At 44.7% G+C, this 13,178-nt stretch overlaps 1 protein-coding gene across 1 annotated transcript in view; it reads left to right on the plus strand.

Annotated features, from left to right (window-relative positions):
• The first annotated feature begins 683 nt into the window (after positions 1–683).
• PARP11 (poly(ADP-ribose) polymerase family member 11) overlaps positions 684–13,178 on the plus strand; it is a 36,937-nt gene continuing 24,442 nt past the window's right edge. Inside the window, exon 1 of the mRNA XM_004313842.4 lies at positions 684–875. Coding sequence (XP_004313890.1) covers positions 858–875 — 18 coding nt within the window. The 5' untranslated portion in view covers positions 684–857. The remainder of the gene's footprint in view (positions 876–13,178) is intronic.

Here is a 13,178-nt window from a genome sequence, read left to right on the forward strand (position 1 = left end):
AGGAGGGCATCCTTGAAGTTTTGGCTTAAACCTCTTGGTGGGGGGGTTGGATTGGGGGGCGGCAGACACCCTGTCCTAGGTAGGCACCCTCTCAAAGAACCCTGTACTTGCCATACTACCTGTAGACCATCCTGCACCTTTTAATTTTATCTAAATTACTTCTTACTTTTTTCTCTAGACTCTAAGCTGCATGAGGACTGCATATGGGTCACTTGCTCATTGCAGAGCCTAGCACAGTGTCAGTATCTGGCAAATAACCGTCACTCATTGAGCACTTCCTGTATACCAAACACCATGCTAGGTGCCTTCAATGAGCACACTACACGCTTAGATACTATTATTATCACCTCTGAGCACGAGGAAACCGAGTCGGAAGCTTGTCCCACAGGCTATTAATTCCCAGGCCTGTCTGCCTCTTGGCCACTACACTCCCTATACGGTGATTAATAAATATCGGAGGTCATCAATAAATATCGAGGCTTGAGGATCACTTGGAGGGGACTTTGCTGGAGGGATGCAGCCCTGGAGGGTGGCTGGGCTGGTAGCCCTTTAACAACCGCATTACAACCCAGACCCTCGCAGGCCCCGCCCACTCCGCGCCGAGGCCGGAAGGGAGAGGCACTGGCGGGGGCGAGCTTCCGGGGGCGGGGCGGGGCGGGGCTGGCGCTGGTTGGCCGGCTTCGGCCGGAAGTCGGGAGGTTCGAGGGGGTCCGAAGACGCCGGTTTATGACGGGGAGGCTTGCGTGGAGGTTGTCTCTCCGTTCTTTCGCTCCCTGGGCCCTCGGGAAAAACCCAGCACCCCGACCCTGTGGCCAGCCCCTTCCGCCAGGCTCTCTCCGCTCGATTTCGCCACCGTTATGTGGGAAGCGAATCCGGTGAGTAGCCGGGCGGGACGGGGCGGACCGATGGGCGGGGTTGATGGGAGAGGGCGGGAGGGTTTCCCGGGAACTACGCCCTCCCCCCCAGGCCGCGCAGACCGGCTCGTGAGTTCCGGGGACGCGAAGGCCCCGGCCCCGGGGGCTCGGGCAGTCGCCTTGCGAGCAGTGGAGACGGCTCGGTGGGTCCCCAGCGCCGTGCGGCTGTCCCGTCCCACTGATTGGACTCGCTGTGGTTTCTCCGGCCCCGTCCCTCCACCGTCTTTGTAAACTTGGCGTTTTGCTCTCTGGCTGGAGTTCCTGGGCTTCGGACCTGTGACTGACTTAGGCTCAGGTGTACCTGCCAGCCCCACCCCCATCCCCGTCCAAAGCGAGGGGACTCGCCCTCTGGGTCCTGAAATGGGCCTAAGGGGAACCGCCGGGGCTCCTTTTCCCTTCCTGGTGGACAGCCATGGAAAACTGGGGTGGTCGAGCGTGTGTTCTAAGCCTCTAGATGGTGAGGTTCTTAGATTTTTTTTTTCCAGTGGACAGAAACTGATGACCTGGAGCGTTTCCACTGCAAGTCTTGTGTCTCCCTCCGGTATTTGCATTGTGTCTGCATGCGTTTTTGTTTACCTTGCTTTTGTACATTTATTTATTTAATATGCCGCCTTCAAAGAGTGGAATCCGCTTGCCAAGAGTATTCCATTAATCTGTTAGAATTGAAATCGCCTAGTTACACGGCAAATAGACACTATTTACGCCTTTGAGTTGACTGGAAAAATGGCAGAATCACGTATCAGCAAATTGTTGACCTAAATATGTGCAACTACCCCACGTGCTGAGATAACTTCCTAAATTTAGTTTAATAACCCTGTTTCCGTATTTGCAGTAACTCCTTTGCTGTAATCATTACTTCTTTTTTTCCCCATTCCTGGCATATATTTCCAGATAGAGAGTTTGTCTGTAAATTTGCTTCTGTTTTTACGTTTTTACCCGGTAGAAACTAGTCTGTTGGTCTGGATTTTTTTGGTTGCGTATCATGGTTACATCCCAGGCCATCGAATAGCGATGATCATTATCTAAGACCCCCCCCCCCTTTTTTTTTTTTTTGGTTCAAACATACAGTCCTTTAAGGCCACATCAGAGGAAAGTAATTGCTGGGGTTCGATTTTAGCAAAGATAATTTCAAATTGTGAGAATGTGCTCTCTCCTTATATATTCAGTGTCACTATCTGTCATCAGTAAGTTTCATTTTCTATTATTATATGTGTGTTTGTGTTGTATTCAGTTTTTATTGGCAGTCCTTCTCCTTCCTGGCTTCTCCATAAGATACCCTTTAGTCATCCAAGTACATGTCTTGCCCAAAGTCACATGTCTTAAATCCTTCACCATGTTGGAAGCTCCATATGGGCAGAGACTTTTGTCTGTTTTGTTTACTGCGGTATCCTCAGACTAGGGAACAGAGCCTGACATATAGTAGGCACTCAGTAAATATCCACTGAATTAACAAAGTGGTTGCATCGGTACTAGAAAGAGTCCTTTGCTCCCGTTGTTCATTCTCCCTCCTCCATCACATATACAACAGAACTGGCTACTGGGTCACTCATGTGTTTGTGAGGATTATAAAGGCATTAATGAGTATCTCATATATTTGCTTTGTTACAGCATTATCTCACTTCTTTGGAAGGAAGGCTTGGTTTTCTCCGAAATCCCCCTAATGATTTTGCTTGATTTCAGTAGAGCAGACTGACTTTTGTTAATAGTGGTGAACCTTCCACCTACAAGCCCACATTCTTCTTTTGACCCTTATCACGCTGCTCTGATAGATCTTAATGCTCCTGTGTTTTCTTACCGCTCCTGTTTTTCTTCCTCTGAGCATATGAATGTTGTCAATAAGGACAGTTTCATTTTGTAAAAGTACAGTGAACATTCTGCATATGGATTTCCTCTTGTAATTTGTTAGTTTCTTTCACTAGAAGAGGCATCTGAATAGTCTGTCCAGCTGTGCTTGTGGGATGAAAATTAATTTTAATGTTTCTCTAAGCCAAACGCAATTGGAAAGATGAAAACAAAACCCACAGTGCATCCTAAAGATAAATACAGATGACTTTTGTATTACCCACCAATTTAAATTACTGTTTACCATTTCTTCCCATTGAATGATACAATAAATTCTGCTTTGTGGAGGAAGGCCATAGAGAGCTGCTTTAACTGAAGACTTCTGCTAGTTTCTCCCTGTATTTTTTTAGTAGCTTCCATGACTTTGATATGCCACCTGTGATCTGCAAATTTATCTCCTCTTGCAAATACGCCTTCAGTGTGATACTGTATTCCGCTCGCAAGTGTTTTGAGGAAATACTACACTGCCTCTGGCCATGATAATGCTCAGAAGCAGTCGCCCCTTCTACGTGGAAAGTCTCCATGACATGGTTTGAGTATGGAAAATCACCATTGAACTGGGAACAGTTTCTTGGGCGGGGGAACCCAAAACAAGATAACCAAGGAGCTATAAATAAACTTTATCTCAGTACACCGTTTTATTTTATATTTCAAGACAGTCATGAGGTCAGTGATGATTCTGTTCAAGCCTGTCACCGACCAGGCCCCTTGAGGTCCCTGCCGAGGCAGAAGCAGGTTGACAGGGCTCAGGCACTCAGTTTTGGTGTGAGATCCTGGCAGTTCTCCACCCACCTGGGGGGAGGGCATGGCCCTGGACTGATGTCCCCCAGTGTAGGAAAATGGCAGATCTGTAGGAAGGAGTTGGAGGGGATGCCGTCACTGCCTTGACTCTGTGTACCCTGACTTTGCCCTGCTCTTTTCTGTATCTTTGTCGCTGTCTTCCCCCTCTTTGCAGGAAACAGAGTCAGTATCAGCATTACATAGGAGGGAGTTTCAACTTCTCTCTGACGACAGAAAATGAAAAATGACAAACATCTGTTACGATAACAAATCATCTGTTGCAGTGATAGGACCTTACTTTGTAAAGAGTGATAAACTCTTCAAAATTCCTTTTCGCTTATTAATTCATATGATTAGAACAATCTAATGAGTTAGCTAAGGGAGAAGGAAGTGACTTCCCCAAGATCTCGCAGGTGGGTGAGCCACAGAGTCGTTTAGCACCCGTGTCCTCTCTGCCACCACCCTGCCGCTCGGTTGGGGCAGTGATAACGTTTGTAAATCGGTCCAGCGCTTTACCCGCTGAGCCTCCCTTTTCTCTGTTATTTTATATTCACAGCTGCTTCCACGCTCGCTTGGCACTGTGATTCTCTCCTTCCTCTGTCCAGCCTCTTGAGAGAATAGTCTTATACTTCTTGTCCTTCGTACTCAGACCTCAGCCCCCCCAGCCCCGGCTCTGCCCCAGCAGCTGACTTGCGAGGGGGTCACCGAGAGTTTCCGAATCGCCACGCACAGCGGCCACCTGCACATCTCACTCTCTTCTGTCATTTTCCAACAGTAATGCCACTGGAGATGTTTCTCAAAACTCTCTTTTTTTGATTTCCTGGGACTGTATTCCTTTGGATTTCTTCTCCTTTCTATGATTCATCCTTGAATCATAATCTTGGGTGAGCTGCACTGCCTTCTTCTGCCCCTGAAATGTACCACCTTAGCCTTTTTCTTCTCTCAGCACATCCTTTTTTGGTGAGCCCCAAGGCTTCAGATATCTCTTTAGTGACTCTACCTGCCAAATGGACGTCATTAGTCCTGACCCCCTTTCTGAACTGGGTGATGGACAGCTCTACTGGTTGTCCCTCCGGGAGTTCAAAGTCAGTATGTCTAAATCCAGCTCCCTCAGTCACTGAGTCATTATTTCACGCAGTCAGTCAACAAACACTGAATAAACATCTATTGTCTAGAAAACACCATTCCAGGCACTAGGAAGGGGCAGGGCAAACCTGGACCAAGTCAGAGCCTGCCCTCCAGGGCCTGGAGATACAGTTTGAGTGGGGACAGTGTTACCAGAGGGCATCTGGGGGCCTGGGAAGGTTTGTTGAAGTAAGTTACGCTTGAGCTAGGTGTCCAAGTCCCAGGAGTGGTCTTGTGGGAAGGGCAGAGGAAGCAGCATGGCCAAAGGCCACGGAAGTGAGAGAGAGAATGGCCGCTACAGCTTGGATGGAGGAGTGACGTGGACAAAGCGCATGTCCTGTGGTCGTCTCGGTGAGGACATCGCGAGAGGAGGGTGGAACGCTGCGAGGACAGCAGCTGGCATCTGTGGGACATCCTGGCTGAGGAGGCAGCGTATGCTATAGACGTACCTTCGGGCTGGAGGGGGACAGAGGTAGGATGTGTTCCTGGCAGTGAAAGTTCTAGAGAATGTAGTGTCTATGAAGGTGTGTTCTTAGGGTCAGCGTACGCTCACGGGTTCATAACTGACAGTTTCATCTTCGTGGCATTCTTTGTAATTGTTCTAGCAATGGGTTGAGCTGAGCTGACAGAGGAGTGTGACGTGCCAGTGTTTGGTGGCTGGGGGCAGTCTAAATTGAGTATGGGGTCATCCAGTACCTCTGAGGTGGGGATTTATAAATGATTGTTCTCTTTTTTAGTGATGAGACTAAGGCTCAAAGTTGGGTGCACTTTCTGAATGAGGACAGCCAGGTTCTAAACCCAGAACTTTCTGGCTCCAGAACAGGTACTCTTCCCAGTCCAACTTAGGATTTAGGATTTAAAGTGAGTAGAAAAGACCCTGTGGGAGAGTCACAGGGACTCAGAGCTAAAGGAAGGGTTCTCGAACTGCAGGAAACCTTGACGTTTCTGTGACACCAGCTCCTGTGCGCCTGGACCTTTGCTAGTGACGTAGCCCATGAGCAGGAGAGAAGTACTGTGGCCTCTTCCCAGGGTTGGCACGGCACGTGCTGCGCAGGCTAAGGAATGAGTCTGATAGTTTTTGGTATCAGGGGAGAAAAAGAGTTTGGGAAGCAGGCTGGAGGCACGTGTTTGTGGTCGAGGCCTGAGGGATGGGGTGAGGCAGTTTGCCCATTGTGACCCACCTGGTCTGATGCTCAAGCCGGCTGCTGAGGTCTTTGGCTCATGCAGCTCCCCCTCTAAGAGTTAGACCTGCTTTGGAAATAATGTCTGAGGGCAATACAATACTCATGTATTTATTTAGCACCTACTATAAGCCAGTCAGCTCTAAATCCCAGGGTTTACAGTGGTGAGCAGAACAGAACAGGCCCAGCCCACACTGATTTGCAGTCTGCGCAGGGTGGCGACGTTAAGCTGATAATTACACAGTACCATTGAGCTCCAATTGTAGTAGAAGCTCTGAAAGAAAAAGTACGGTGACGTGTAATAGGAGGAGCTAGTGCTGGACTTGGAGATCAGGTCAGGCCACCCAGTGAAAGTTACTTCTACAGAGATCTGAAGGACTGAGCAAGAGTTAGCCACGGAAAGGCTGGGTGGGAGGGGAGGAGGGCTGTTCAGACAGCCGAGACAGCCTGAGCAAAGGCCCCGGGGCAGAAAGGAGCTTGTGAGAGAAGCCGCCGTGGCTGGAATGCGGTGAACCGGGAGTTAGGGCCAGCGGGTAGGTCGGGGCAAGCCATGCGTGGCTTTGTGGCACGTGTTCAGGATCTGAAATTTATCCTTGGAGGAGTGGGGCCATCGCAGTGTTTTACACAGGAAGTGACGTGAACATACTTGCGTTTTGAAAAAGATCATTCTGGCTGCTGTGTGGAGCACGAGTTATTTATTAGAGAGTGTACGAGGCAGATGATGGCCTGCCACCGATAACCGTGTCCGCGTCACCGGGAACTGGGGAAGTGTTCGGTCCCAGAGCAAAGGGGAGTTAAGATTGCTGATCAGCCGACTACTGACAGGGAGATCATCTTGGATTATCCAGGCTGGGTCCTTGAAAGTATCCATAGGAGATGCAGACAGAAGTGAGTCAACATGAGGATGTGAGGATAATCAAAAATACCAAGGGCGGTGGGGCAGCGGGGCGGGGGATTGGGAGGTTGGGTTGACACATACACACTATTGATGCCATGTATAAAATAGATAACTAACGAGAACCTACTGTAGAGCACAGGGAACTCTGCTCGGTGCTCTGTGGTGACCTAAATGGGAAGGAAATCCGAAAAAGAGGGGATATATGTATACGTACAGCTGATTCACTTTGCTGTACGGTAGAAACTAACAGAACATTGTAAAGCAACTCTAATCCAATAAAAATGAATTTATAAAAACAAAGATATACAAGGTTGCTGGCTTTGGAGATGAAGGGGACCACGAAGCAAGGAATGTGATAAGCTTCTAGAAGCTTCCCAAGGAATGTGATAAGCTTCTAGAAGCAGGAAAAGCCAAGGAAATAGATTCCTGCCCCCGCCCAGTCCCCCCACCGACAGCCTCCAGACAGGAATCACTAGTTGATTTTAGTCCGGTGAGTCCCACATCAGACTTCAGCAGAACTGTAAGATAAGAAATTGTGTTCCTTTAAGCCACTAAATTGGTGGTAATTTGTTCCAGCAGTGATTAAAAACACAGAGAGGGAGGGAGATGCAGGAGGGAGGAGATATGGGAACATATGTATATGTATAACTGATTCACTTTGTTATAAAGCAGAAACACACCATTGTAAAGCAATTATACTCCAATGAAGATGTAAAAACAAACAAACAAACAAACAAAATAACAAAACTTACACAGAGAGCATCAGAAGGTCTGTTCGAAGACACTTAGGAACCTATAGTGTAGTCTGGGGTGAGGGTGAAGGGGACTTGGACTAAGCGGGAGAGAGACAGGAGTGGATCAACCCAGGCTGCATTTCGAGTGATGGAGGCTGGGTTCCTGGCCCAGGCAGCCGGGAAGAAGGACCATTTCCACTGAGATGGGGAGACTGGGAAAGGGGAAGATGTGGAGGGGACCAGGAGTTTGGTTTGGGGCCTGTGATAGGTTTAACGTGCCTGTGAGGCATTCAAGTAAAAAGTCAAAAGGGGCAGTTGGATAAGTGAGTGGAGCTCAGAGGAGAAGGCCGGGCTAGAAATGGCTGTTTACGGCCTCAGCCTGTATAGACAGAAGGTGCTTAAAATCTTGGGAGCAAGTGAGATCCCTAGGACAGTGTTTCTCAAATTTTCAGCACCCATGCAGATCACCGATTTTAAACAATATTTTATTGTTTATTTTAATTTTATATTGTATATTTTAAAAATGAATAATGTTTTTATTGTTAAAAAGATGACATTTTTGCAGCCTCTTACAAAGTATCTAACTTGATAGGTAGCTTGAGATGTGGGTTAGACCCAGACACTTGAATTTTTTACTCTATATTTCTATTAAAATAGGAAATCCCATGCTGTAATTATAGATTGTCAAGATTTGCAACTAGTGTTTGCTGACCCTGTTAGATGTTTTGGAATACCAAGATAAAACACAGACTGAGAAACTGTGGGAATTCTGGGACCATACCTAGTCCCTGAAGACTGTTCCTAGAGCTGTGGCAGTTGCCAACTTGATGCACTTATAATATTAAATAACTGTAGGGGTGGATGTTTCACCCAGCCGGAATGTTTGGAAGCAGGGAGTGACTGGATTCTGGGACTACTTCAGTCTCCGGAAAATATCTGTTCGTGTTTTCTTGTAACGTTGGCTGTGTTCTTTATACAGCCACAATAGTAAAGTCAGTCTCACTCTCTGATGAGTAAAGAAAACCATCAGATTCTGGGAAGAAATCACAGCCTAGCAATCGAGCCATTTGCAGCACAGTTTGCTGACTTTGAGAAATCTGGTATCTTACTCTCAGCATTAAAATTTGGGGTATTTTGGCCTTGAAATAGTAGGTTCCAGTTATTTATGTTGCTGACTATATTTCAGCATCTACTTCAGTAGGCCTTTGGAAATCAAGAATGGCCATTGGTATTATTAGCATCATGAAGAAACGTTTTTATCTCATCCCTCCTTTCAGAAACTCTTGTCAGCACTGCTGTCCTTGACAGCTAGTAAACTTAGGTGGGAAGAGTAATCTTGCACACACTGCCGTTGCTTTCCGCAGCATCTGAGAGCACATGCTCTGAGTTGCCAAGATTTGCTGGTATTCAGTTTTCACTGTTTCCTTCCACACTCGGTTACAATCAGGAGGCACATTGGTGCCTTCTGACTGGCCCAGATGTTTAAAGCATCTTTTAGAAACCCAGCCGCACCTTTCCTTGCTATTCGTATAGCTCATGCTCTGTCAGTTTTGAATGGATTGCACCTTTTTCAGCCCATGTCACACCTCACAGAAATACCATCGCCTGAATGAAAACTGACTTCCCTTGTACCGTGAGCTTCCACCCACAAGCAGAACAAAAAGTTGTCGAGTATTTCTGCCCCGTTACATGCCACCTGTACTGCAAGAACGGATTTGTATTTTTGCTCAGGTAGTTTGTTCAGTTTTAAAACTAAACATGTTGAAACACTCAAGTGGTAATAATTGCTTTTCTATGTCATGTGCCGTTGATAAGATGTGACTTCCAACAGAGTCATTTAATAAAGAAATTTTGTCAGTAGTTTATTTTTTTTTTGTTACAACAATTAAATTGGGCATTAAATTTGGATTGACAGCTTCTCAGCAATATTCAGATTTTTACCGGTTTTAGCTGGGTGATGACCCTTTAGTCTTGGTCCTTTCTCTGTCCTTTTCAACAAAGCAAATTGACTTGGGGCTCTGTTAGAAGATTATGTGAAAATTTATTTGGTTTTACACCATTGTATTTGCTGAACACTAGCTGATATGAACTCAGTAACACAGACTGAACATATTGAGATGCTATGAAAATAAAAGGATTTTTGTGAAAATTGTAATTCATCTTATATTTCAGCTTTGCAAACTGTATGTGATCAAATTTCTTTCATTACTTTTTTTGTGTGAAAAATGCTTTTGAACTGCTTCCTAATTCTTGAGGACCATGTTTTAAAGATGCTGAGAAAGACAGAAAAGGGCTAAGACTGAGCCCCAGTAACCTACAAGTTATAGGCTGAACCGAAGTAAAGTTGCAGAGGATTGAGAGTTTGTGGCCAGAAATCTAAGATGACCTGGAGAGAGTGATTTCATGGAAACCAAGAAAAAAGTAATACAGGACAGTGGGTAAACTGTGAAATGTTACTGAGAGGTCAAATAAGACAAGGTCTGATAAAAGTGCATGGGATTTGGTAACTTGAAGCTCATTGGAGATCCTAGCACGTGCTTCCTTCTGTGTGTGTGTGTGTGTGTGTGTGTGTGTGTGTGTGTGTGTGTGTGTGTGTGTGTGTGTGAGAGAGAGAGAGAGAGAGAGAGAGAGAGGGAGAGAGAGAGAGAGCGCGAGAGACGGTGGTGGGAGATATTAGCCCAGAAGCTAGAAAAGCTAAATTACAGTGGGTTTTGGCATGCATGGAAAGTGAAGAAATAAACAGTGTGTAGACACACAAAGAGTTATAAGGAGATAAAGTGGAATCCTGAAAAGAAGGTATATGATAAGGGGAGCAAAGAACAGATGGGACAAAGCAAGATGATAAACTTAAACCTAACCATATCAATAATCATACCAAAATAAATGCTCTAAACACCCCAATTAGAAGGCAGATTGTCAGATTGGATTAGAAAGCAGGACCCAACTGTAAGTTGTCTACAAGAAACAGACATTGAAAGCAAAGACACAAGTAGAGGGACTTCCCTGGTGGCGCAGTGGTTAAGAATCCGCCTGCCAATGCAGGGGACACGGGTTCGAGCACTGGTCCGGGAAGATGCCACATGCCATGGAGGAACTAAGCCCGTGCGCCACAACTACTGAGCCTGCACTCTACAGCCCACGAGCCACAACTACTGAGCCCGCGTGCCTCAACTACTGAAGCCCGTGTACCTCGAGCCCGTGCTCCACAACAAGAGAAGCCACTGCAATGAGAAGCCCGTGCACCGCAATGAAGAGTAGCCTCTGCTCCCCACAACTAGAGGAACCCTGCGTGGGACAATGAAGACCCAACACAGCCAAAAATAAATAAATAAAAAATAAAATAAATAAATTATTTTTTAAAAAAGTAGAATAAATAGAAAGAGATATACAGTGCTAACACTAGAGAGAAAGCTTGCGTGGTATGTTAATATTAAAGTAGGTTTTTAGAGATAATATTAGTGATAAAGAATGTCATTTCCTAATGATAAAGAGGTCCGTTAATCAGTAACAATCCTAAACATTTATATACCTAATAATAGAGTGTCAAGATACATGAAACAAAACTAATAGAGCTGTAAGGAGAAATAGGCAAATTCCATTATAGTTGGAGATTTTAATACCCCTCTCTGAATAATTGATAGAATTAGTAGGTAGAAATAAGCAAGGATGTAGAAGACTTGAACATCATCAACCAACTTGACCTAATTAATATTTATAGACCAGTACACCAGCAACAGCTGAGTACACATTTTTTTCAACTACACAGAGAACATTTAACAAGATAGACCGTATTCTGGGCTATAAAAGGAGTCCCAATACATTTAAAAGAATTCAGGTCTTATAAAGTACACTATCTGATTAAAATGGAATTAAATTAGAATTCAATAAAAGAAAGATCTGTAAAATCCTCGAGTATTGGTAAATAGCACGCTCTAAAATAACCCATTGATGAAAGAAATAAAAAGGGAAAATAGAACATATGAAAGCATATCAAATTTGTGGTGTGCTGCTACAACAGTTCTTAGAAGGAAATGTATAGCTGTACTGATGCTTATATCAAAAAAATGTCACAAATCAATGACCACAGCTTCCTCCTTAAGAAATGAGAGAAGAGCAAGTTAAGCTCAAGCAGGAGCAAAGAAATAAAGTTTAGAGTGCAAAGCACTAAAGTGAAAACAACAGAGAAAATGAAACCGAAAGGAAAGAGGGGATACAAATTACCGATATTGAGAATGAGAGAGAGAATATCACTACATAGTCTACAAACGTTAAAGGATAATAATGGAATGTTATGAACAACTTAATGTCAATCAGTGTGACAGCTGAGATGAAATGGACATATTTTCTAAGACACAAACTACCAGAGCTCCCTCAAGAAGAAATAAATCACATGAATGGCCCAATATCTACCAAAGAATTTAAATTTAAAGAAAAAGCCTACCCACAAAGAAAACTCTAGGCCCAGTGGTTTCACTGGTGAATTCTAACAAACATTTAAGGAAGAAATAATACCATTCTGCACAAACTTTCAGAATATAGAAACGAAGGTAATACTTCACAACTCACTCTATGAAACTGGCATTACCCTAATTCCAAAACCAGTCAAAGACATTATAAGACAACTACAGACCAATATCCCTAATGAATATAGATGCAAAACTTTGCAAAATTTTTGCAAATCAAACCTAACAGTATATAAGAAGGTTAATGCATCATTATCAAATGATGTTAATCCCCCAAATACAAGGTTTGTTTAATATTTGAACAGCATCAGTGTAACTCATTATATAAGCAAACTAAAATGGAAAACTGTGATTATTTCAATACATGCAGAAAAAACATTTGACAAAATCCAGTATCTATTCCTGATAACAGACCCTCAGCAACCTTGGACAAGAAGAGAACTTGTTCAGCCTGATACGGGGTGTGCAGAAAAGGTTAACTCAGCAGGCCTGGGTTGCTCAAACCTTGCACATTCTCAAGAAAGGCCTGTTTCCATGACTGTCCTTTGCCTAGCTCCAGAGAACTGAACTCCTGGAATGGTTTGTCTCATGAGTGTATCTGCATGCCTGAGAACTTCAGCCATGCTCCACCAGTCTGTCCAGAAAGTTTATACTAGCAGTGTGATTTATGGTGAGTTCCTTCCCTCTGGAGATCTGGAACTTCAGCAGCTGAGGACATTCACACAGGCGCTATAGGCTTACATGACCAACTCCCAATAAAAACCCTGGACACCTAGGCTCAGGTGAACACCCCTGATAGGCAACACTTTGCAGTTGTCACACATAGTTACTGGGAGAATTAAGTGTGTCCTGTGTGACTCCACTGGGATGGGCCGCTTGGAAGCTTGTACGTGGTTTCCTCTGGACTTCATCCCACCTACTTTTTCCCCTGTGTTTATTTCACTTTGTATACTTTTACTGTAATAAACTGTAACCATGAGTAGAACAATTTCTGAGTTCTTCTCTTATGAACTAGAGAGTGGTCTTGGGGACCTCTGACACAAGGGGCATCTGCAAAATACCTGTATCTAATATCAAACTTAGTAGTCAAAGGCCAAATGCTTCCCCACTAAGATCAGGAACAAGGAAATAATACCTGTTCTTTATTCAGCATTGTACTGGTGATGACAACCAGTGCAGTAAGGCATGAAAAAAAAATAACAGGCATCTATATGCTAGAAGAAAGAAGTAAAGCTAGCTAG

This window comes from Tursiops truncatus, chromosome 11, assembly GCF_011762595.2.
Source record: "Tursiops truncatus isolate mTurTru1 chromosome 11, mTurTru1.mat.Y, whole genome shotgun sequence".
NCBI lineage: Eukaryota > Metazoa > Chordata > Mammalia > Artiodactyla > Delphinidae > Tursiops > Tursiops truncatus.